The sequence below is a fragment of the Zeus faber genome, assembly GCF_960531495.2.
Source record: "Zeus faber genome assembly, chromosome: 18".
NCBI classification, from domain to species: domain Eukaryota; kingdom Metazoa; phylum Chordata; class Actinopteri; order Zeiformes; family Zeidae; genus Zeus; species Zeus faber.
In genome coordinates, this window is record NC_137210.1 from 46,970 (window position 1) to 72,025 (window position 25,056).

General features: G+C 41.1%; 1 protein-coding gene across 3 annotated transcripts in view; it reads right to left on the reverse strand.

Moving 5' to 3' along the window:
- Positions 1-25,056, reverse strand: part of ranbp2 (RAN binding protein 2) — a 71,900-nt gene that overhangs the window by 23,308 nt on the left and 23,536 nt on the right. Inside the window, exons 16-26 of one of the 3 annotated variants that reach the window (XM_080019014.1) lie at positions 19,873-20,085; positions 19,688-19,759; positions 18,272-18,413; positions 17,264-17,358; positions 12,888-17,169; positions 12,669-12,803; positions 10,659-10,736; positions 9,396-9,560; positions 8,232-8,315; positions 7,859-8,052; positions 7,468-7,717 (exon numbers count right to left, since the gene is read on the reverse strand). In XM_080019014.1, the coding sequence (XP_079875140.1) occupies positions 7,468-7,717; positions 7,859-8,052; positions 8,232-8,315; positions 9,396-9,560; positions 10,659-10,736; positions 12,669-12,803; positions 12,888-17,169; positions 17,264-17,358; positions 18,272-18,413; positions 19,688-19,759; positions 19,873-20,085 (5,710 nt within the window). Of the gene's footprint in view, positions 1-7,467; positions 7,718-7,858; positions 8,053-8,231; positions 8,316-9,395; positions 9,561-10,658; positions 10,737-12,668; positions 17,170-17,263; positions 17,359-18,271; positions 18,414-19,687; positions 19,760-19,872; positions 20,086-25,056 lie in introns of all 3 variants that reach the window. The other 2 variants (XM_080019012.1, XM_080019013.1) reach the window with 2 other exon arrangements.

A 25,056-nucleotide genomic window follows, 5' to 3' on the forward strand; every position in this document is an offset into this window, starting at 1 on the left:
CACGGGGAGGGAAAAATATATAATTTATAGATATTAGATAAATACATCTACAATAAAAGAGAAATAGTCTTTATTTGTTTTCACACTTGTTTTATGATTCAAAATCGCTCTGATCGGGCTTTGCAAAATAAAAAACAAATAAAACAATAAATAAAATTAATTTATGCTTCAGAAATCACAAGGGGTGTTCATTTATGAATATTATCTTGCTGAACAAAACGCGTAACTAAGCATGTCACTAATGTGTAAGTAAACGTGTACCTAACTTTTGTTTGCCACAAAGCATATTTCCTGCAATAATCCCATGGAAAAATCCCATTGGCTTTTGTTTGAGGGAACCAAAGCAGCAGCAATGCATCACTGAACTGGGACCAGAGAACAAAACATCCAAATGATGTTCATGTTTGAGAATGTGTCCATTCGTTTTTGAGAAAGCTCTTGATGCATCAGTGTTGGTTAGCTGATGATCTCTGGCGGTGACCCGCAGGACCCAAACTGAATGTATCTGATGTAAAATAGTGTGCAGAGTCTAAAACAGCATGTTTGGTTCACATCAGAGCTATCGTTTACAAGCTACGCCTACTTCATGTCTATGCGGTGTTTTCACCAAAAAGTTTGTCTGTGGCGGCCATCGTACAGTATAATGCTAATCAATGTAATTCTTTGTATCCTATGTTACCCATCAGAACTCCCCTGGATCTGGACCTGGACTCCCATCCTCCCGTATGGCGTCAACCTCCAAATTTACCCAACATCGTCCTTAACGACGAGCCTGACATCATCAACGCAGACATACCAGTGGTCGAACTGGAGAGCGACGACAACAATTCCCGCAAACAGCTGCTGCCCTGCAGATACAACTACCTCCACTTCCACCCACCCGCCTATTGTAGGACAAACATGGATGCACATGTATTGTTACATGGAACAATAGATGTGCGCTCTATGACCTCTGGCCGTGAAATGGCTTTGACCTGTGTGAACCAAACTGAATATTTCTAATGTAAAATAGTGTGCTGAGTCTAAAATAGCCTGTTTGTTTCACATCGGAACTAGCGATTACAAGCTACACCTACTTCCTGACTACGCTGCATTTGCCAAAATGTTTCTGTCTGTGGCGGCCATTTTATTTGGACTTTCGGAACTGTGTTGGTGAATTTGAACAAAAAAGGTCCAAAGAATCCAATAAATTGGTTTTGTTAAAATTGGACAAATGGCCTAGGAACAAATGTCCAAGTAGGTTTTGCAATCAATTCAAAATGGGGGAAATGGTCAAAGCGTGACTTTACGTCCACCAAATTCCATTAAGATTGGACAAATTTAACACGAGGCTCCTGAATGTTGATTGGCCTGTGGCACCATATGGCCTGTGGCAATCTTGTTTCGACAATTGACTTCATCTTTCTTTAGCCAATAGAACCTTCAGCCCCAAGTGTCCCAATGTTGGATGCGTTAAAATCTGACAGTCTAGAAGTAGTGACCATTTTCCTTTGGCCAACCGGATGCAACACATGGCAGCAGATTCAGTAGAGAAAGCTAGACTTGGGAACCAATTTTTGTGAAGATTTGACCAGGTTTTCAGAAGATGCGCCTATTTTCTGTTTATGTGGCAATGTCCACAATACACTTGCATCTGTAGCGCCCACATTGAGACAAATTTCAAAACTATGGATGTTTTTTTTAAGGTGGGGAGCGAAAGGAATTGAACAAAGTTGGTTTGGTTGAAATTGGACAAATGGCCTCGGAAGAGATGTCGAAAGATTGTTTTTCAGAAAATTCTAAATAGCGGAAGATCTGATTGGCGGAAGTCAATGGGGGGTCAGCGCGGAAGTTGTAGATCATGAGGAGATACATGATATGACACCAAGTTTGTGGCAGTGGGATAAACGGGGTGCAGGATATGGCCATGTGAAACGTGCAAAATTGACCTGTTGGTGGCACTAGACGCATGGTTGGCATGATTGGAAAGCAATTTTGGATTTGGACAATTGAGACCAATGTCTATGAATGTGCCGAATTTCATAAAAAGCGACTGTATGGAATATGGAGTTCTAGCGAAAGTGGCGTAACAATAATAATTAAACATAGAAAAACAAATGGGTGCCTGCACCTTCGGTGCTTGACATCCTAATAATAAAACAGAAAAACAATAGGGTGTCTGCACCTTCAGTGCTTGACAACCTAATAATAATTCTAATACTTGTAAATCCTGGGTTCTGCACACACTACAAGACTAAGACTACTACAATGAGTCGTGCATGGTGGAAATGCAGACATAATATTAAGACGGCCAAACATAAGCGATGATAATAATGAATATAGCAGCAGGCAGCAATACACTGTCCAATACACGGGGTCCAGTATCGTCATGTTAGGTATGTATTCCAGTTTTCTACGAAATCCTACAAATTTCCAGCCTTTGACCCAAATGTGAACGTTGGGAACGACGAACGGGCATCTTTAACCCGTGTAGTGTGACAATCAGTGACCACCCTGACGAAAGGTCTAACATGTCATATTTTTTTGTATTTACTTACTAGTCTGACAACTCCGACAACGTTCCTTGACGTTGACCAATAGGATGAAAAAGCGCTGCTCTGGTACCTGTATCTAAACAGAGCTGTCAACCATGGGAAAACATTTTGAGTACCACAATAGTGTAACAGGGAGTCTCTGGTGTTTGAGTTACTGCAGCTAAATGACTCCATGCAGTTATTCCCACCGTCTCGTGACAAGGCCACTCACACCGTATGTGAGAAACTACGGCTAACTTTACAGTATATAGAAATTTATTTGATTATTATCTCAGGACAGACGGGCCATGCAGAGGGTGGTGTGTTCAGCCAAAGGTACCACTGGAACTACCCTCCCCACCCTGCAGGACTTATACACCAGGAGGTGTAGTAGCAGAGCCCGCAGGATCATGAAGGATCCTCACCACCCCAACAACGGACTGTTCCAGCTGCTGCGGTTGGGCAAGCGCCTCGGCAGCCACACAGCGAGGACAGAGAGACCAAGACGGAGTTTCTTCCTGCAACCCATAAGGACTGTCAATGCTGAACTTACCAGGAGTGAGTCCTCATTGAGACACACATATAGGCCCTACTGCCTTCCTGTACTGTATGTAGCATACTGTACTGCATAACTGTTCCTGGTTACTGAATACTGCACTGTATTTCTGTTCTGTTCAGTGTTACTGTATTGCTGTGTCATACTGTTATATACTGTACTGCATATCTCCACATACAAATAGCCTATCCCATATATATAACTATTCCCTTCACTTCCATTTTGTACCCCGACTCTGTATTAGCTTTTTGAGTCTTATTGTATTTTATTTTATTTTATATTATTCTATGCACTAACTGCATTACATTTTAGGAATCAGTTTCACTTAGTTAGGTAGAAATTACGTTAGCTATTATGTTTGGTATAGAACCTTTTACGCATAATCTCCGGGTGCATTGCAAAGACATTTTGATGCATATATGTAGGAATGTATATAAATGTAATAAATGTATATGACAAATAAACCTCTTGAATCTTGTTCATGTGATCAAACAGCTGCACTGTACGGACTACCACTGTAATTTTCAGTTGACTAAAATAGTGAGATTGCTGATTTTGACACTTTATAATTGTTCATTATTCACTCTGGAACAATAGAACATTCTGAGTTCCAATAAAATAGAATGGGACTGTCAACAAGTTTCAGTATAATGCAACTTGTAAGTCACTGAGTTTTATTAGGACACAACATATAACTAACATGGAAATGTCCAGTTTAAACATCAAATGAAAGTCTCTTTCACTTTAAGTGCAAATACACATTTATTTTATATTTCTACGGTACTTTGCAAATTAATTGCCATCATTACAAAAAAAGAAACAAATTAAATAAATGGCCAAATCATCAAGTTATTCAAATCAAACGACTAGTTTTACTGAATAACTCAAGAACCAAGTCTCAAAAAAAGAGTCAAAACTTTCATCACGAGTGGAGGTCGTGCACTAGGAACAACCAGACTCTAGTGAAGCGATAGAAACACAGTCTGCACAATTTTTAAACATTGTCAGGTTATGGCTAAATAATTTATCAAATTTTCTTTGTTTACCTTGAAGAACCTCCAAACAGCTGACATTTTCTTTCACACTCAACTACACAACTATGTTCCATTACATTGGCCTCGGGTTTGAGCATCGGAGCATTTTTACGAGTACAGTACATGAGCACAGTATCGGGCGTGTACATTTGACCGGCACAGAATCTGAAATTATATCAGACACTTATCGGCCAGTGAAAACCGACCAATTCCGATCACCGGCCGATTGATCGGTGCATCTCACGCATTATACGTTAAAATTACGGTCACATTATTGTGCTTTATTCTAACTCTCCCACATCCCATTTTACCACAGCAATGCAGCGTTGCGCCTCGGTGGATAATAAAGTACCACCGCGCTCAGTTGACCCCCTGCCCTCCCTCTGTGAGAGGAGAGGGAGGGCAGGGGGGTCACAGAACCACAGGTCGTAGCATCTGGTCCAATCTGAGGAAACGTTTAAATACCGAATAAATGTACGGTATTGTTTTGTATTGATTGTCGTCATTGAATTGAATTACACACACATACACGGCTCAAGGTTGGTATATATCATGGTTTACACATTATAAAGTTAAAAGGTGCTTAAAAAATTTTATAGTCTGTCACAAATAACTAGTCTAATGCTCTGTGTATATGACTGTGGGTGGTCAGGTTTAAGTACATTGGTGGGTGGTTATAATTTGCATAAATTAATCTCATTGGAGGGGAGGTGTCCAGGATAGTGGATAATTCAAGTATAAATTTTAGTTATATTTCTGTTTAAATATACAGATACTCCTCACTTAACGGCCAAGTTCCCTTCTACGACCAGGTCGTTAAGATAATTTATTGACAAGCAAGGACCTGCGATTCTTCACGGTAAGGGGGCGCGGCGATTGTGAATGCTAGTGTAGTGAATACTGAGTCTGCAGGAACAAGACTGAGAACAGTGACGCGCAATTAGACCTTTGACGCTGAGACGCTGTACACGCAGCGCATACACGGCGGTATTGCACACAGAATACAATACCGACTGGTCGGAAAGCAGGTTGAGTCTGAACAGTCGTTAAACAGGTAAGTCATTAAGTGAGAAATACCTCTATATAATATTTTAAAAACGTTTCACTATAAAAAATAAATAAAACCAGTACTATAGTTAGTTATTTTTTGCATAAAACAGGTATAAACAGTATTTTTCACACACAAATAATAATAGTAAAATAACTTATTGAAATAAAACCTCAATCAGACTAGTACGTGTGTGCCTTTGTTTTGTGAACCTAACATGACAGGTAGGGCACCTCCCGGCAAGGGACGAGCATCTCTTACATAGAAGGGGAGACATTTGCTGGTGGCAGGAGATGGCAAATTAAACAAACATAAAACTGTAAAACTTGACAAAAAACCAACAAAAAAATGCAACAGCTTTACGGTTCCCTTTATTCATGCTAAAGAGCAGTTCAAAAGAATCGGATCGTTCCTGAACGACCTGAGACTACCTGGTGCAATTGGAGAAGTTTACTTTTATCTTCTTAAATATAACGACACCGTTACAGTGGTCTCAAACCGTGACACACCGAACAATGAGCCCACAAGTTAGAGAGTTTGAGTTATAATAGTTATGCAAGATATAATGATAAAATGTTATAATAGTTTGCAAGAGTGCGAGTATAAACACAACTAGAGGCTATAAGTCTAGAGTCTAATGAGTAGATGACTTTCCATGTTCGGCATGACAACATTTAATGTCACCGACAGTCTGATTTAGCCGCTTGTTAGCATCTTCCACACGTTAAAGCTTGAAAATTCACGAGTGGGGGTTTTTACTGATGTATTTTAAATCGTAGAACAAAACGTGAAACTTTCTAAAGCTTGTGTTAACCACAGACCTCATTTTACATTTAGTCATTTAGCAGACGCTTTTATCCAAAGCGACTTACAAGGGAGAATAACATTCAAGCTACATTGCGACAGAGACATTAGTGTAACAATAAATACTGCTAGGTAGAGCTAAGTAATTGTAGGTTAGGAGAGGAGGTACTCACTGAAGAGCTGGGTCTTCAAGTGCTTCTTAAAGACAGAGAGGGAGGTCCCTGCTCTGGTCATTTTTGGCAGCGCGTTCCACCAACGTGGAACTACAAATGAGAATAGCCTGGATTGCCGGCAGAGCCAGGCGACGCTCATTTGACGAGCGCAGCACCCGGGGGGCAACATGTGCTCTTACAAGAGCATTTAAGTAGGTGGGAGCATTCCCAGCAATCACTCTGTAGGCCAGCATAAGAGACTTGAACTTGATGCGAGCGGCTACAGGTAGCCAGCGGAGCTCGATGAGAAGCGGAGTGACATGTGCCCTCTTTGGCTGGTTGAACACCAGTCGCGCCGCCGCATCATCTCAGGCATATAACCAAAAGCCCATTGAAATTCAGACAAGCTAACTCATTTCCAGGTTTTAGGATTCATTATTGCAGCACTCTATTCTGTGCTGTGAGACCAGTTTCACTTTATGGCAGGAAAAAAAAAAAGTCATTAAAAATCATTCAAACATCTAGGTCAATGGGCCAAACAGTCAACCATACAAATATGTGCTTAAATTGTGGGTGTGCACATTTAAGCAAAAGTTTGGGATTCATAAATATGTTCTTATTTGATTTTATTTTCACTGTAAGAATTTAGAACTGCCAGACGATTTTAACGCAAAAATAAAAATGGCCAGAGCATAAAAATTATATAACTGAACTTCAACTAAATGTAAGACCTGACATTTGGATGACATTTGTTGGGCATGGTGGCACTGCTAATCCCGCACCCTCGCATCACAGTGACATATTAAAATCACAATTAGTAAAAATGGGTAAGTATTTAAATATCCACTGATTATTACATGATAAAAAATTTACTTTTAATAATAATTCAACCGCCTTTCTTTTTCTTTATTGGTTAGCATGTCGTTATTGTTGCCATCTTTTTTATGTTGGCGAGGGCTATCAATCATGTTCGGGTACAACAACGTCAAGGGACACTGTTATTGCAGGCAATCAGCCCGTCACTTGAGAGAAAACACTATCTTTATCTCTGTGCCCGCACAAGGAACTTTTTTTTTTTTTTTTTTTTTTTTTTTTTTTAATGGCGAAATAGAGGTGTGATGTTATAGTAATTTAAAGTTGTACTTTTACAACGATTCATATTCATCCGATGCACTTGGGTAAGAATAAATCAGGTACGCACACGTCTTGAACACTTTTGAACTTTTTCCTGCACAAAACCCAAGAACATTTCCACGCAAATGGAAGTGAATGAGGCCCAATGGGTTTTCATGGTACATTGAATAGTAATACAGATAAACAGGGCCAGGGGAAGAAATTCTGGTCAAAGTTTCGTATCTACCTTCAGCAATACATGTGACTGACGTGGAATCAGCAGCGGCAGGAACAGCTGGGGTGGAGTCTTCCTGATTTTTCCTTGTTGACAGGTCAATGGGAAAGGTGCTGCTTGGGACTACACTCTGGGCGTCTGATGATGAAGCTGGGCTGGGCTCCACTGGCATGGGGGCTCTGGGCTCCCGGCCCCTGGCCAGCTCCTCTGGGGCTTGGGAAGCGCTAGAGGAAACCATCCCCACTGCTTTGAATTGCTCATCCTATAGATGGGAAGAAATGAATTACGAGGTAATTTTAGTTTGGAAGTGTAATACTCGATAGGAGCAGAGCTTTTAAACACATAATTTGACACTTTTGTCCAGTCCAAATCGACCTTCTCAGATGCCAAGCAACAAACTTACCAACGCCTCCTGTGCTTTGCGGACCTCTGTCTCAAAGTCTTCAGGCTTCCCACTGTCTGGGTCGCTGATGCCAAGTCCACAGAAAAACGTTGGGGGCAGCTGCAGGCCCTTTGCCTTCTGCTCTTCTTCTGGTGTGGGTGTCTTTTGCCAAACAACCTGGCAGTCCGGGTCTGGAACAGCCACTGCTTCAGAGTCTGCCGGGGCGGGGGGTTACAGAAAATGAAGCTGGATAAACACTGGTTTAATGAATCTGATATAAGTTTGAAGGACAAGTCATACAGGGGACTAATGTGGTTGAGATGTGTATAATTTGTTTGTTTAGCCTTTATGGCGCTGTAGTGATTTACTAAAAAGTTCCTCTACTGTGACGTACCATGGGATGCTACCGCCCTCGTATCAGGAGGATCTGGGTACAGCTTTCCATTCATGGCCATCACTGCGGATTCATAATCTTCATCTGAAATTCAAGTCAAAATTCATTTAAAATTTAAACATCTTTTGTTTACACTAATGGCTTTTTGTGCAGTAGGATATGAGCTTGTTTGACCAAGAGTTCTCACGCATGCATAGTAGGAAGGAATTAAGGAATATGTAATGGGACAACAGGGATAGGAACCTGAAATTATTACAAAGTGTAGTGAGGGATATCTTAAAATGATGCTTGCCAAATTGTACACACAGACTAATTTATTTTTATTTTATCTTTTTTTAAATCAGGCTGCAATTGAGCCACTTGGGCACCCATCATAAGGCCAGAAACCCAGTATATATACTAGGTCACCGCCATATCATACTTCCTGACATATTCAGCTCATGAGCGAGCTAACCACCACTGACTATAAGGTCAGAACCAATGTGTCCTATGCAAGGCCCCAAAGGCAGAGCCATAGAACCCAGGGTCCAGGTAGTCCATTGCAAGGACTAACTGGCAGATGTGACCTCAAACCCCAATCCTAGCATATAACAACATATTTGTAGGATGTGGAGGTAAATTTTATCACTGCCATGCTCATGGGTGAGGATTCCGCATACAGCTGAGCTTGTATCACCCGACCATAACCAATAACCCACATAGCGTAACTCTGTTTGCAGGCCAATACTTGGCAGCTGTCAACAGCCTGCGCCAGTGTTGATGTCCAGTGCAGAGGTTCCCAACTGTGCCCGGCCGAGGGGCATTTGCAAACTGGACTGTGAGAACGCGGGCAGGATTTTTCCGGAGCCATTTTGAAATCTGCTCCCCAGCAGCAGGAAACAAAGTAAACTAAATACATCTAAAGTTTTTATTTGCTTTGTTTGGAGAAAAGATGGCTCTGATCAGGGCAGCGTAACGCCCTCCCCCATAACTAAATTTGAGCATTAACAATTTTAATATATTGGAATATTAAAAGTAGTAAAGCATACATATTTGAATGTGATCAGTTCGAAGGAAAACTGCTCATCTTCTTTGCCTCAGAGTAACATGGAAGAACATTAAGTACCCAGTTTTCCTTGAGAAATGTTGAAATATAATGTCTATCACTCTTAACTCTTGTCTTACCATCAGTGTGGTCATCACTGGTATAGCCCAGTTCATTCTGGTAGCAGAAGAAAGTGCGGGGCAGTAGTAGTCTCCTGGCCAAAGCCTCTTGCTCGGCAGTGGGCTCCCTCACATACACCACCTCAACGTCAGTGTCTGCTAAACTTCCTTCAGTGCAAGGGGATGCTGAAACAGATGTGTGTGTTGGGGGTGGGGGTGGGAGAACAATAACATCTAATCAGTGTGGTTGCCCATAAATCAAACAAAGCACAACACACAATACCGCCGGGCTAGTGTTTTAATTCCATCTTCACCATGAGGCTCCTGCATATGAGGTGTTAGTTTCACACCATGCTTAGCAATGAAACAATTAGGGTGCATTCAGAATATTGAAAACTGCTATCAAAGTCAAAAGATTCCTAGATCCTTTACATTCCAAAAGATAGATTTAGTTGTATGCAGACATTCCAGATGATTTCCACTGACATAATGGGAATCCAAGCTGTACAGTAGAAGAAAAAAAAAAAACTTGTCAGATGAATACAAGTAAAAATGTTATGGGTTGAGATTTTGGGGATGGGATTGTCCAAGAAATGTGTTGTATTGTGTAAACAATAATATGATTAACACAATCATAAATGGAAGCTCAAATCTTGCCCCCACTCCCATACTTCTCAAGTATATAACATACTGTAAGCACCAACAGGTCATTTCCTGTTTCATGAATAATAAGTCCTGGTGCTTAATGAAGTGAACATTCACTAACTACCAACAGTAACTGGATCAATGCTCAACACTCAAGACATCACTCTACAAGAGCTTGAACCCTAAGTACCTTTTCACTTCGGTATCCATCCGAGGCTAGGCATGCAATTGACTTCACCATGTTGATATACTCCCTGCATTAAAAACTGTGTTTGTAATGTGTAAGTTCCTGCGCAGGGTGTATTCCACTACAGGGGAATCTCCCTGGCTCAACTTTCAAGAGCAGGAGGAGAATATCAGACATTAGGTTAATATCAGACAGCACTGCCATCTATAGCAATGGGTTTGACACATTTACAGTTTAAGAGTTCAATTGTCCAGGCAAGGGTAAAGTTGTGTCTGTCACACACACACACACAGACACACACACAGTTAGAGTTGTGAATTTCTATTTCAATGTCTATATATTTGATTTCATGCTGCCAGGTTATATCTGACTGATGGTGAAGGGACAGCAGGTGGATAGCTGGCGATGTGTCACATGGCAAACAGGTGCACGCATTGAAATGACAAGAATACCTGGGGGTTCAAATTGGGAGGTGGATGTGCTGGTCCAAAAAGCCATTGGATTATCTTTGAAAAGCCTAAAATCCAGTCCTAGAAGATAATGGGGTTGATGGGGTGAGAAGAAACTCAACGCGAGCCATCGTCAAACTCAATTTACACTAGATTAAAGCTGATGCAGCAAAATGTATTGAGTGGGATAGCACAGCCACGTGACTTAAAATGTGTTTAAATAATTGTGTTGGGTGATGGTTGTTTGTTGTTATTACGACCCCTTAATTCTTCTAAACAGCTTTAATACTTGCTGCCACTTACATTACAGTGATAGGAAATGAAGCAAAATAGTTTCAGAAAAAAATAAAAATAAAGCAGTTTTAGTCAAAGACCAGACTTGATAAAAAAAAACAAAAAAAACAGAACAATTTTGAGGTAGTTTAAAGGAATCATTGACAATTACCTGGGGATTTACCTTTGATCACAGATCATATGTCATTCCAAATCTTCTGCAAGTTTCTGAGTTTTATTGAGTAAGAGTTCATGAGAGTATTATTATTGACCTGGTGGTAACCATGTTAACACTAGCTTGCTTGCAATGTAGGCAGGCAGAAATGTCAATAAATGTCTTGCTTTAAATAGATGCGATAGATGAAACCACAAATCATCGCAGTTGCCCCCTATCATTTCATACTGCATTTTCAACACAAAAGTAGAAAATGTAAACTTTTCCTTCATGTGAAAAGTATATTATATATAATATCATTAAACTGTTATTTTGGATCGGACTGGATCGTTCCATTTTAACTAGTTCTGCCCTTAATTAACAGTTCATCCGCTCTACTTCACACTTGGTGGGTGTATTGCTGGGGACCCAAAGACGTTCAGTGTCGAATTTGGTGTAATTTGGACACGCGCAATATTAATAAACTTTGAATAAACAAGCCAACAGCAAGCAGCTCCGCACTGTGCAGCAGTGGGGCGGGGCTTCAGGGCTCTGCGACTGAGTCACTTACGACCACAGTGCAGCCTGTTCCGACCAGTCCAGTAGGTGCGGGCAATACCGCAAAATTTGGTAAAGATCAGATACCAAGTAATACCAGGGCCAGAATCGCCCTGGTATTGGCAAGATGGCAAAATATTTGTGGCATTTTGAATAGAGAAAATGAATCAATAACAGATTTGTATTGCGTAATGTTAGCAGCACTGAAGACAGATTGTGGCCTCATTACTTGTGTTGAACTTCTAAAGAAGAGAATGAGCCGTGCATAGTATGGACTGCGCAGGAGTGAAAGCTACCTACTTACTACATGAGGCATGAGTATAAACCATGGATAAACGTTAAAAAAAAAAAAAAAAAAAAAAAAAACTTCCTAAAAAGTAAATTTGAGCTCAAAAATACAAAAAGTATTGGAGGTGGCCATTGACGACAGAAAAAATGGGAAGCAGTGAAATGGGAGAAAAAGTGAAATCAATAACTCTTCTCTAGTGATCCATTATTGGTAAACTTGCATTTTTTTGTACTTGCAATTTAGATATAATTTTGCTGTGAACTATGACTGCCTTCATAAGAGAGGGTAAATTCGTGTGATTGCTGTATTACCACGTTTTCATAGAGTGGTTTGAATGGATATCAGCTTATTCAGGTAGAACGCAAACAGATGCACACACGAATCAAAAGCTTGGGCTATTTTTTTTTGTAGGATGAAGCATTGACTATGACAAGTAAAAATGCTATTTGCAAGATCTATCAAATTAATGAATTCAAAACAGCTATTTTAGGCTTAAATATCCTTAAATATTGTGTATCGTAAACAATTGAGTGGCAAAAAATTATTGCAGAATTTGGTGGTACCTTTGGCCTAATATAGTCATAGTATCATATTTTTTTATTTTTATTTTTATTTTAGTATTGTGTGTTAAACAAATCCCAACCCCACTGAGGATGCTGGGTTAACGATGGAAAAACTGCCAATGAAGGAAATGACACGTGATTTTGCCAAAACAAAACTACCTATTTTTCGGTCCTACCTCTCTCTGGAATTCTGAATGCAGGTGTGGTAGAAAAAGCCTGGGCTTGAACTCCACCCTCTGTGGCTCTGGAACTAGATGAGGAACCCTCCAACTCAGAAGACTTTGGGGAGCCAAAGATTTTTTGGAGGCTATCTGTACCAAAGACAAACTTAGGAGGGGACACTAAAGTTTTAGAAGGGTTGGATGGGCTGTGAGGCATCATAGTGATTGGCTTACTGTGTGAAAACAGGTGCGTGCATTCCTTGGTAGTCTCCTCCAAGATGGAAATGGCGGCATTACCACACACTGGGAGCCCCGTTGTCACAGATTTGGAAGCTCCGCTGCCTTTAGGAGTGGCCACCCTTGAGATCACTGGTGTCAGTAGCTCCCCTCTTTCCTGTGCGTCTTTGGCCTTCTGAAAGACCTCTTTGAAGGTGTTGGCTACATCCAGCAGTTTGAACCTAACAGCCAATTGTTCGACTTTTCCATCTTTTCCTTCAGCAAAGTCCAAAGCACTCCAGACCCAGGCCTTCTCTGCGCCTTTCATGGGCTCCAGCTTAGTGGCTGTCGTAATCCAGTGATTGGCACAGATCTTGAGCACTTGGTCTCTTCTCATGATGAGCCTCACATGACGAGTGTCATAGTTCTGGAGGATTTTGAGATCACCAATGCCCCTCTCTTTCCACTGGTCTTTATCGTAACGATAAAGTTTGGCTCTGTGACTGAAGACTACCTGCTCATTTTCTTCTCCTGTTGAAATCTCCACAAGGTCAGGTAAGGGGACGACGGGTTCAAAATACTGACCATCTCTTTCTTCATCATGGGTTACATCTTGCTCATCATCAGTACCAACAGATGTCCTGCTCTGATTGAGCTTAGCAGGAGATTTAGATGGGCTGATGCCAGGCTGGAAGCTGAAATTAAACCCACCAGTGGATTCTCCAAAGCGGAAAAGATTCTTTCTAATGGGGCTGCGGCTAATCGGAGAGGCATACACAGAAGTGTCAGCAGCATCATCTAAAGCCTGACCTCTAAGGTCGTAGTTATCCCATTCCAAGGTGGGACCTGTGCTTTCAGCATGGGGCTTGATAACCAGCCCTGATACACTGCAGGATTCTGTGACTTCTGCTTGGCCATCATTATCCTTGAGTTTGGTTTTCTCATCAGTAAGGAAATATTTTAGGTCTTTCAATCCAGACTTCATTTCTTCAGCTTTTTGAATGAGTTGGGCTGTTCTGCCAGTGTCAACAAGCTTGTGGGGCGTCTGCAATGGGATATCCAAAAGGAGTCTCTGGCACTCCTCAAACTTCTGCTTAAATTCCGCAGACAAATCTGGGTTTTTAAACTTAGCGGCGAGTTGTTCCAGTCTAGCATCTCCATCAGAAAAATCATTAGCAAGCCACATCCATGCTTTGTCAGAGCCAGCTAATGGCTTAAGGTTCATTGTAGTAGTGATCCAGTGGTTCGCACACACCTTCAAAACTTGCTCTCTTCTCATCAATACCCTCAGTCTGCCATTGGTGGCATTTTTCAGAAATTTAAGGATTCCAACCCCCCGCTCTTTCCACTGGCTGGTGCCGCTATCAAATCTAAACAGCTTGACTCGCTGGGAGTAAAGAACCTGCTCATCCTCTTCCCCTGTTACCAGGTCTACCTTTTCAGGCATCTGAACCACAGGTTCAAATTGTATATCGTCATTCTCCTCAGTCTTGTACATATCCTCTTCATCCTGGTCAGCCGAGAGGTCCAACTTGCGCGGAGATGAAAAGACCTGCTGACCAGCACCAGAAAAGCCTTTGAAATCGGGGTCTTTCTGGCCAAATTGGTAATTACCACCAGCAGACTTTGCCAAGTCCGCAAAACTAAATGTGTTAGGTTTACCAGTGAATAGTGGATTCTGATCGACGTCAGCTTTAATATGAGATGGCATGGGATCTTTTTCCTTTTCTCTGTGTTGGTCAGCTATGTTTTTCAGGCACATAGAAGCAAGCCCCGATGCAGGACTTTGAGTATGAGCTGCAAAATCTTCCTTTGGAATGTCCTCAATCCCAAACTTAGAGCCACCAGCTGCATTGGGCGTTGAGAATGAGAAGCTTGAAGCACTAATTGTACCAATGTCAGATTGTGGTGCTCCAAACTTGAAGGAAGCAGCAGAATCTTTGTCTTTGCTTTGACCAAACTGAAAAGTGCTGCTGCTTCCAAAACTGGCTGCAAAGTCTGTTCTAGTAGGGTGACTTGATGAAGTTTTACTTTCCAAGCTAAAGCTGAATGTCGCACTGGAGGGAGCCAGACTGGTTGCATTAGAATTAGGCGTCTGACAAGACAGACAGTGACTAGCAGAAGAATTGTTCCTTACCAGACAAGTGTCACAGTCCCACTCTCCAGCTGTCTTAGCAAACATGGCTCCCAGGAAGGGGGTGTCACATGGGGTCTGGCAAGCAACACATTTAGAGACAAGGGCTTCATTTCTTACAGCACATGTTTCACAGTCCCACTGGCCAGGCCTCTTGGAAAACTGGGCTCCGAATCTAGCGCCAAGTGGGGAGGTGAACTGCTTTGGTGCTTGATCAGAAGTAGCTAGTGTTAAAGCAGTTTTAGAGGAGGGATTAGGAGATTGACAAGCAACACAATTGTTCGTTGAGGCCTCATTTCTTACATCGCAAGTTGTGCAGTCCCATTGACCAGTCTTTTTGATGAATTGGGCACCAAAACCACAGCCCAAGGAAGAGGCGGAAGGCTTGGTGGTTGGCACGTTTTCAATTTGTGTTTGTTCTGTGGCACTGTGTGTTGGTGCTGTGGCAATGGATTTAGCTGAGGGATTAGAAGCTTGACAAACACAGCTGTCAATAGAGGACTTATTTCTTCCAGCACATATTGAACAGTCTCGCTGCCCTGTTTTTTTGCTAAACTCAGCTCCAAACACAGGACCACCAGCACTGCTAGCAGTATCTAATGGTGCGGCACCTATGCCAAAAGAAAATGATGAGGGTAAAGATGACCCAAATCCTGAAAATGTAGTGCTCTTTGTCAAATCTGCACCAAATTTGAAGGTAAAGGCACTTGCTACTGTTGAGCTGCAAGGAATATCTTTTGATTCATCTGCAGTCTTGCTGCCTGATTGTGACAGAATATTAGGATTTGAACTTTGACAGGAAACACACTGGGTAACTGTGGGCTTATTTCTCACGCAGCACACACTGCAGTCCCATTCACCCTCTTTCAATGCAAATTGCGCTCCAAATGTTGTGGTTGGGGGTTCAGGCAGTTTAGAGCTTGCTTCCATTTTCTCCTGCTGGTCCTGCTTTACTGGTGACTTGGGCATGGCTTTTCGAGCATCTTCAAATTTTGTTTTGAAAAGCGCTGCCTCTTCTGCAGTTTTGAAGCGGATGGCCAGCTGCTCAGGCTTTGGCTGCTCATCTGCATAATCAACGGCATTCCAGACCCAGCACTTGTCTGAGCTGGCATTGGGTTTAAGGAGCATATCAGAATTGATGTAGTGGTTAGCGCAGATCTTCAGGACCTGTTCTCTCCTCATCAAGAGGCGCACCTTCCCTGAAGTGTTGTGTTTTAAAATTTTCACATTGCCGATGCCCCGCTCCTTCCACTCTTTAGTCTCTGTGTTGAAGCGAAACAGCTTGGCCCTGTTGCAAAACATCTCCTCTTCTTCTTCCTCCCCAGTTTTAACATCTACTTTATCAGGAAGGGGCACAATGGGTTCAAAGTGAGGACCATCCTCATCCTCCTCCACATGAGTGCTGTCATTGTCGCTCTCCGCAGGTTGGTTTCGCACGTCTTCAGGAGACTTTGCCATCTCAAAAACAGGCTTGGGAACAGTGGTAAATTTAAAGGGCTCTACTTTTTCAAACAGGCCTCTGGTGCTCTGTGCCGTGCCTGTGAAAGAGAAGCCAGTGACATTTTTGCTGCCGAAGGTGAAGATTTCGGTTTGACTGGGAGGTGGATCCTGAGCGAGAGGTTTCTGCTCAGAATGTCCATCTGTTTTAGTGGTAATGTCTGAAGTCAGTAGACCAAGCAAGCTCTCGTTGTGCTTAGTACGAAAAGCAGAAAAGGTGAAATCTCCGTCATTGGATTTGAAGTTAGAATTGAACTTAAATGCTGATGGTGGTGTGGACTGAGCAGCCACACCAGATCCAAAAACAGGAACCATGGCTACTTCAGCAGATGCCTGTTGGCCAAATGAGATCTTCCCAAGGTCCACAGGTTTTCCCTCAATGCTCTTTGGTGGTTGAACAGGAACTACAGAGGGCTTTGTGAAGTACCCGGGTTCAGGAAGAGGTGGATTGGTAGATGGCTGAGTGACACCTTGGCTGTAATAATCCTCACTATATGGAGAGAGGAGGCTTGTAGCTGGTGAATCAAAGCGGAGAGGAGCACCAAAGACTTGGTCTTGTGGAGTATAGATGCAGGCTGGAGCAGTTTGCAGGGGAGGTGTATGAGTGGGCTGCTGATAGGAATATATATGCTGCTGTGGTGGTATACGGTTCATGCTGTACACAGGGCCCTTTGAAAAAACAAAGTACACAGGAAAAGGTCAAAAGTCTGATTTCTCTATGGGCAAACAAGGGATGCAACTTTTGATACTCATAGTTAGTTACCTTTGTGGGGGTCACATTTGCTGCGGTGCGAAGTAAATATTGGGAGTTGTAAACCGGAGACTGGTTGTAGTATACAGAGGGCCCTGTGGTAGCAACTGGAGAAAAATGTATACATTTCAAAACCTGTTTCTGTTCATTTACACCAATTTTAAACCTTTGCTTATAGTGACAGTTCATTAAAAAACGGGTTAAAAACTGTTAAATAGAAAAGCAGCAATTTCTTTAATCAAAAGGACCAAAATTAATGCTTACCCCATGCCCTGTAGGTAAGCAATAGCCTATTTGTGTACAGGGTGTCTGCCACTTAAAATACAATTTAGGACCCAATTTGTATGATAATTCACAAGTCAGACCCCACGGTGGATATAAATGTAATAAAAAAATCATATCATTAGATTGTGTATTATTTCATATCAAAGGAGAGAAAAACATGCCAGTGTTCAAGTCGATAACAAAAGTGTACAGAATCTGTGCCAGAATACAAATCTATAAACAATGTACAATGAAGTTTTAGAATATAGGATACAATGCAGTTTTAAAATAACTTTGAATGAGCTCATTACATTACATTAAGCAGACGCTTTTATCCAAAGCGACTTACAATTATTCAAACACCGACGGACGCAGCCATCAGGAGCAATTAGGGGTTAAGTGCCTTGCTCAAGGACACTACAGCATGCTAGCAGGAGGAGCCTGGGATCAAACCAGCAACGTTTAGATTACTAGATAACCAGCTCTACCTCCTGAGCTACCATCCCCATAGCTCAACACAGTGATATAATTTTTCATGTTTTCCATGAAATTCCAACATTATCAAATTTGTGATTAATCAGAAATGTTGCAATTAATCTATATGTAAAACAACCTTTTGTATGTTTAAAATACCACAGAAGATTAAATAACTATCAATCCTGAGGAAAAAATTCAATTACTCAACATTCAAGCAATTTTTTTTTTTTTTTTTAAAACACCAAATCTGGCACTACACACAGCTTGTTACTAACAAACCTGATAGGGGAGACCCATGGAAGGCCTGTACTGGGGTGTAAGATTCCTGTATACCCTCAACTCCGTAGCTCTCTCCATACATCCTGTGGTGAGAGGAGCCCATGTTTCCAGAGGAATTGTGCCTCAAATCATGGACCTCATTCTAAAATACAAAAAGGCTGGTGTAAATTGCCTTCAATCGATAACAGAGCATTTCATTATTTTCACATTTTATATTTTGTTCTAAATCACAATGCATACAATTTCTAATCTTGTTACAATTTCTAATGTCAGGATGTATACAGCTCACGTTCCTGACATTAAGATTAGAAATTGTTGCATACCCTCACCTTCCGTGACTATCAAATAAAGAGAAGAGCATAGTCAGGGAAAGAAAGTAAAGTAATGGCAGTATGTAAATAGGTAGATGACATCTAAATATTGTGCACATTAAAGTAGCACTATGTAACTTTTGGTATTTGGCACCCCTACTGTCTGACTGCAATTGCACCGTTACAGCACTGTCGTAAAACTCGGTCCAGTGTCAGAAAATAATGTATTTTACTGGACAATTATGAACCATATCGGTCACTTTTCAATAAGTCTGTTTCAAACGCACATATAATGTACACCTAGGTTACAGCACCCTTTGCACAGGCCTTGGCACTTCAGCAAGCACTCAGTCCACGGCTCCCCTGGAGCCTCTCTCCCCAGAGCTCCAGGGAGAGAGGGCGCAGGGATCAGCCCCCTGTACCGGTGAAGGTACCAGATGTGTTTGGCCTGGCAGATCGGCTGGCAGGCGCGAGTCAGAGGGTGAACCAAACCACTGTGGCGTAATGAAAGTGCTGGCGCGCAGCGGCTTAAATGCAGGTCCCAGGCGCACCACTGGCCTGTCTCATTGCTGCTGTTGGAGAAGTGGAGCGGCTACGTTTTATTTGGGAATTTTCACCAGACATTTTGACCGGCAAGTTTATAATTTTTCAGTTGTTTTTTTTTCCCCCCAAATAAATTTTACCTGGCAAAAAACAGTTATTACCGAAGCCAAACATCAAGGAAGTTACGTAGTGGTGAAAATCATAACGCGCTAAACCACCAAAGTTACATAGTTCATGAACAGAATTTAGTGGGTGGTGGGAATCAAAGAGGTGCCATTCTCCATATTAGAAGTCAATGTACCATCATAATGATTTTGAAGCGGTTATCTTAAGGTAAACAAGTTACATAGTGTTTCTTTAAACCATCACATATATTAGCAGTTGAAGTTAGAACATAGCTTGCTTTAGTAGACCAATATCTATTTTGAACACAGCATTTTAACTCATTTACAATACAGCATACACAGAAAAAAAAAAAAAAACCTTACCAATAGTTCAATATAACTTAAATGTACCAAGGTAAGGATAAAAGATATTAAAAGAGTGTAACTTAAAAACTTACTTTGAGAGCTTCTACTTGCTGGCAGAGCATCTGGAGGAGGGTCTTTTGGTCCTCGACCCAATGGGGAGGTGTCTTGGGAGAAATATAAATTTAAATAGTATACACATTGTATTCAAAGAACAAATGGGCCATCAAAGCATGTGCAAACCCAAATGATAAAATAAATAATAAAAAAAGATTCTCACCGGGTGCGTTTTAGAGGGAGAGACTATGCTTTTGTTAGGTGAGGTAGTGGAGAAGTTGATATGAGAAATAACCGCAGCAGTGTCTGGGCTAGAGTGCACTGGCGCTCTTCTGTCCCCCCCTTTCTCCTCCTCTTCTGTGATCTCACCCACCTCTTCCAGCTGCTGGTTCACCTCATTTAGGAGGCCCATCACGTCCTCCATAGGTACAGGCAGCTGTGGGAAAAGCCAATTTAAATAAATGTACACAATGTACTCCAATGGCCTACAGTCACCAGATCTCTAAGGGGTTTGATTGAGTGGAAAGTTTTGATAAATGAGGTTCAATGTAGCCTTGCCATACACCAGCATGATTGTACACCAATCAGCCACAACATTAAAAAAACCCACAGTCAATTTTATCAGTCGAATCGGATTTGGCTGTTCAATGCGAAGGTGGGGGGCACAGAGGAACACGGAGGAACGTTGTGCATAGGAATGGGTACAGACCCACCCGGCAATAAAAGGGCCCTGGGGCTAAATTATTAAAGACTGTAGTATAGATAAGCTCCAACATTACCGGTACTGTTAACAGTACTGGAGAAATTAAGAATATTAATTTATTTTTCAGGGACAATGCCATAAACATTGTAAAAGGTTACAAAAACATGCAACACATACACTACTCACAAAATGTTAGGGATATTTGGCTTTCAGGTGACATTTATGGAAAATGTAAAAAGCTCACGCTACAGTGATATTATATCATGAAAGTAGGGCATTTAAGTAGAAGCATGCAATGGTGATTTCCTCATCTCAAACAATTTATTGAAACAAAAGCCAACAACAGTGGTGGGTATTCCACAACAAAAAATGTCAATGTCTTAATAACATGTCATGTGCCCTTGAGCATCAACTACAGCTTGACAACGACGTCTCATGCTGTTCACAAGTCGACTTATTGTCTGCTGAGGCATGGCACCCAACTCTTCTTGAAGGGTGGCCCTCAGGTCATTGAGGTTCTGGGGTACAGATTTACGAGCCTCTACACGGCGACTCAGCTGATCCCATAGGTAGCATGATGATGAAGAAGAGGACTGTTTGAATACCAATTCTAATTCAACCAGGAAATTTATTGGTCGATTCATGGATCAAACACCTGTTGTGAATTTTGCCGTTCAGCTCCTTGTGAGAGAACAGCAAGTTGTGCAAAAAGTACTTAAACATTGAACAGATGGACATGTGCATCTAAAAGTTTAGAGAAGGTCAAATTAAGTTCACCTTGTAAAGATTATAGTGCATTTTATCTTCATCCTGAAATTTCACCCGAAAGCAGAATATCCATAACTTTTTGTGAGTAGTGTATATGCAACACAGATGTGTTGCATATACACTATCCGCATATAGGATTTCTAGCCGAGGCTAATTTGCGACCACTGTCCCTGGTTTGGCTTTTCTACCTAAAAAAAAAAAAGGTCATTACACATCATTACCAGAACTACGTAAGTTAAAGCAAGCACAAAATAGGTAGAGACATTCTTTACATGATCGTACAATAATTACATCACACTACAATCAGTGATACAAATGTGTATGTGATCAGTGATCACAGGTTTGGTTTTGTTTCAACCAGTGTTTCACCTTTTCATTAAATGGTTTCAGATCAGTTTGTGTTTTTATTTCAGTTGGTAGGGCATTCCAAAAATGTATCCCTTTTACTTAAACAGATGACGTGGTTTTGCGCTGTGTATCTGCAGTTGTTATTTGCTGATCCCTTGGGGTGATTCTGTTTGTGGTGTTTGTTTTTGTTGCATATGGACAAAGTACAGCTGGGGTAAGATTGTTCACACATTTAAAAATATATTTAATAGAAGAGAACTTGATAAAGCTGCCATAACTGAGAAAGTTGTACTTTTTCAGAATTATACAGTGGTGCCAGTTCATTTGTTTTTGATCCATTATTTTCAGTGCTTGTTTGTATAGTGATATAATGGGTTTGACAGTTGACTGTGAAGCCTGGCTCCATACAGTAACACAATAGGATAGGTGAGAAAATACCATGGTATGCATGAACAGTTGAGCTGCCTTGAGAGGTATGTAATGTTTTACTCTAAAACATTCAGATTTGTCTTTACGATCTTGCATAGCTTTTTAACGTGTTTATCAAATTTGAGTTCGGAGTCCAAAATGACACCTAGGAATTGAAAATCAACGACTTCCTGTATTTCCTCTTAATCTATTTTAATTGTAAGCTCATCTTTTGCTTTCCTTCTCATGGAAAAACACATTGACAAAGTATTTTAAAGATTCAAGGTTAGATGATTGTTTTTGGGCCATACATACAGCCTCCATTTCATTTGTTAATATCTCTGCTGCTACTGTGAGAGAAAAATGCTTACGATCATTTATATTGAATGAGGACAAAGGCCTCTACCTCCAGAGGGGGAGTGTTTTTAAAACAGTCTGTTTTCCCAGGAACCTCCCAACTTTATGTAAAGAGAAATGTTCTCTCTCTCTACAATGTCATTTGTAACAAGGAAGAACCACATCACATTTGGCCCTGTAAGGAGATAACCACAGAATAACCACAGGGGAGCCTGGAGGTGCATTGTAAGGGATTCTAATCTGCGTCTGCCAGGTCATTTACAAGTTCCTGTGAATTCACTGTTTGATGTGACATCCAGGGAGACAGTTGAGGGACACTGACTTGTAAATGACTTCTGACCCAAGCCACACCATCTGTTGTTGTATAAAGCCCTCTTGATCAGAAATAAGATTAGACTGGTCAGAACACGGCTTTGTAGCAGTACTAAACCTCTGTCTTTATTCTGCAGAATAAATAATCTTGAATATTCTCAGTTTTTGTTTTCTTGTAGCGGGCAGATTAACCTCACCGGTCATTGCAGAAGAATTTCTTCCACACTACACAAGGGGTTTTGGCTGATACATAAATTATTGCATCATCAGTGTACATCTGACAGCCAGCTCTTTTACAGCATGTTGGTAATTCATTTATGTTTAAGCTAAAGAGCAAAGGCCCTAAGAACGAGCCTTGTGGAATGCCCTGGAGCAACTGACTGGTATGATGCAAACCAGTCAGTTGCTTGCTCAGAAAAGTGAAAGGTGCCAAGTTTGTTCAGAAGTACTTCATGGTTCACGGTGTCAAAGGCCTATTTAAGGTCTATAAACACCACTCCCACTACATTACCCTTGTCTAGCGAGCTCCTGATGTTTTCAGTGAGACAGCAGTTGGCCATTTCCGTTGAGTACCCTTGCCTAAATCCAAATTATTTAGGATAAATGAGTTCATTGCTTACAAGGTGATCAACCAGTTCTGCAATCATTTTTTCCAAGACCTTTGAGAGAACGGGTAGAATAGAAATTGGTCTAAAGATGCCTGCTTGGTCTGGTGCTCCAGCCTTAAAAATTGGCGTTATGACTGCTGTTTTTCAGCTTTGTGGGAATTCACCAGTTCCGATGGAGAGTGTTATCAAATGCATTATAGGTTTGACCAGGGTGGAGCTGTGTGTTTTGATAAGCACAGTATCCAACCCGAACAGATCCTTTGCCTTTGAGTTATTTAAATTGTTGATGATTTTACCTACTTTCTCTTGGTCAACCTCCTTAAAATATAAAAACTGTGATGAGTCTGTCATATCAACCTGTGATATTTTTACTGGTTCAAAATTTTCAGCAAGCTCCTCCACTGATTGAATTAAGTAATTATTAAATTAATTTGCAATTTCTAGAGTCAGTGCTCGTCACTCCATTTACTTCCAGCTCTGTTATTGATTTTCGTTGACTGGGCTTGAATTTAGTAAGACTATTTCGGTGTTTCCAAAGAGAGGTGCCATTTCCTTCAGATTCCACAATCAGTTGTGGAAAATATGTAGTTTTTGCCTTGCTCAGTTCCCTAACTACCCTATGTCTCAGTCCCTTAAAGATCAGGAGGTCTGTATTTGTTTTAGTGAACAGTACCTTTTTCAGTGCAAGATCTCTTTTTTTCCCCATTAACTGGCGAATATCATTATTCAGCCAGGGAAAAGAGACTCTTCGTTGCATGCATATAAAGATTTGTGTATATTTCTCAATCAGTTCTTTGAGTGTTTTCATCAAAGTGTGACAGCAGTTGTCTAAATGTTGTTTGTAAAACGTTATTCCAGTCATTATTTAGTTGGTTTTCAAATTGTTGCATCTTATTTTTGGGAATGACTGCATTCCTTGGTTTATGTTCATTCATAAACATCGGTAGACGCTGTTTTGTTAGTTTTCTGACAATCAGGTTCATGTTACGGTCAGAAAGGCCCGTTAAGTTATACGTCCTTGTAACTTGTTTGGGTCTGTTTGTGACTATTAGATCAATCATGGTTTTACTCATTCTTGTAATTCTTGTTGGACCCTTTACCAACTGTTAAAAATGTTATTGACATTATCATTTTCAACTTTTGTTTGCCTCTTTTGTCTAACCAATTTATATTCAAGTCTCCAAAAAAGAGAGATTCCGAGCGACAAATTAACAGTTTCAGCAATTCATCCAAACTATGATAAAATGAGACGTCATGTGTTGATTATACTGGATTACAACGTTATAATTCATCTTGGGGGACAATAATATATTTAAGGCTAGACATTCTAAAGATGTGTCCAGTTTGATTTTGTTACATTTAAAAGTGTCTTTGACACAAAACAATACGTCCTCTCCCCTGCCAGATGATTCATCCTTTCCGTAGCAAACATAGCCGAAACATCAATCATACTGGTTGCGATATTACAATTAAGCCAGGTCTCACTCAGAGCTAAGAAGTGCTCAAGGAACTACACTGTGCCAGACCCGCCCGGTCTGTTTGGCGGTCACGTCTGGCCCATGTACGTCAAACACAAGAACATTCCTTGAGCAAGATTAGAGTCCGTCAGTAGATGTTGAATTTGATCTCCTTTTGATATTATGCTCCTAATGTTAAGGTGTCAATTTTTTCGGGATTTAAGAATCCCATTAGCTGCACATATCGTCCGCTTTGGCAACTTGGGTCGCCTGTGAGAGTATGGTTGTTCAGAGTCACACAGTTCATGTCCCCCCAGGTAGAAAACAGGGCTGACAGGTGGATTGAGGTCTTGTTGGTCATATATTTAGGCTGTTTAGGCAGGTTATATATTTAGGCTATATAGCCCGTTTCTAACTTGCAAGATTAAGATATTCATCTAAGAAGC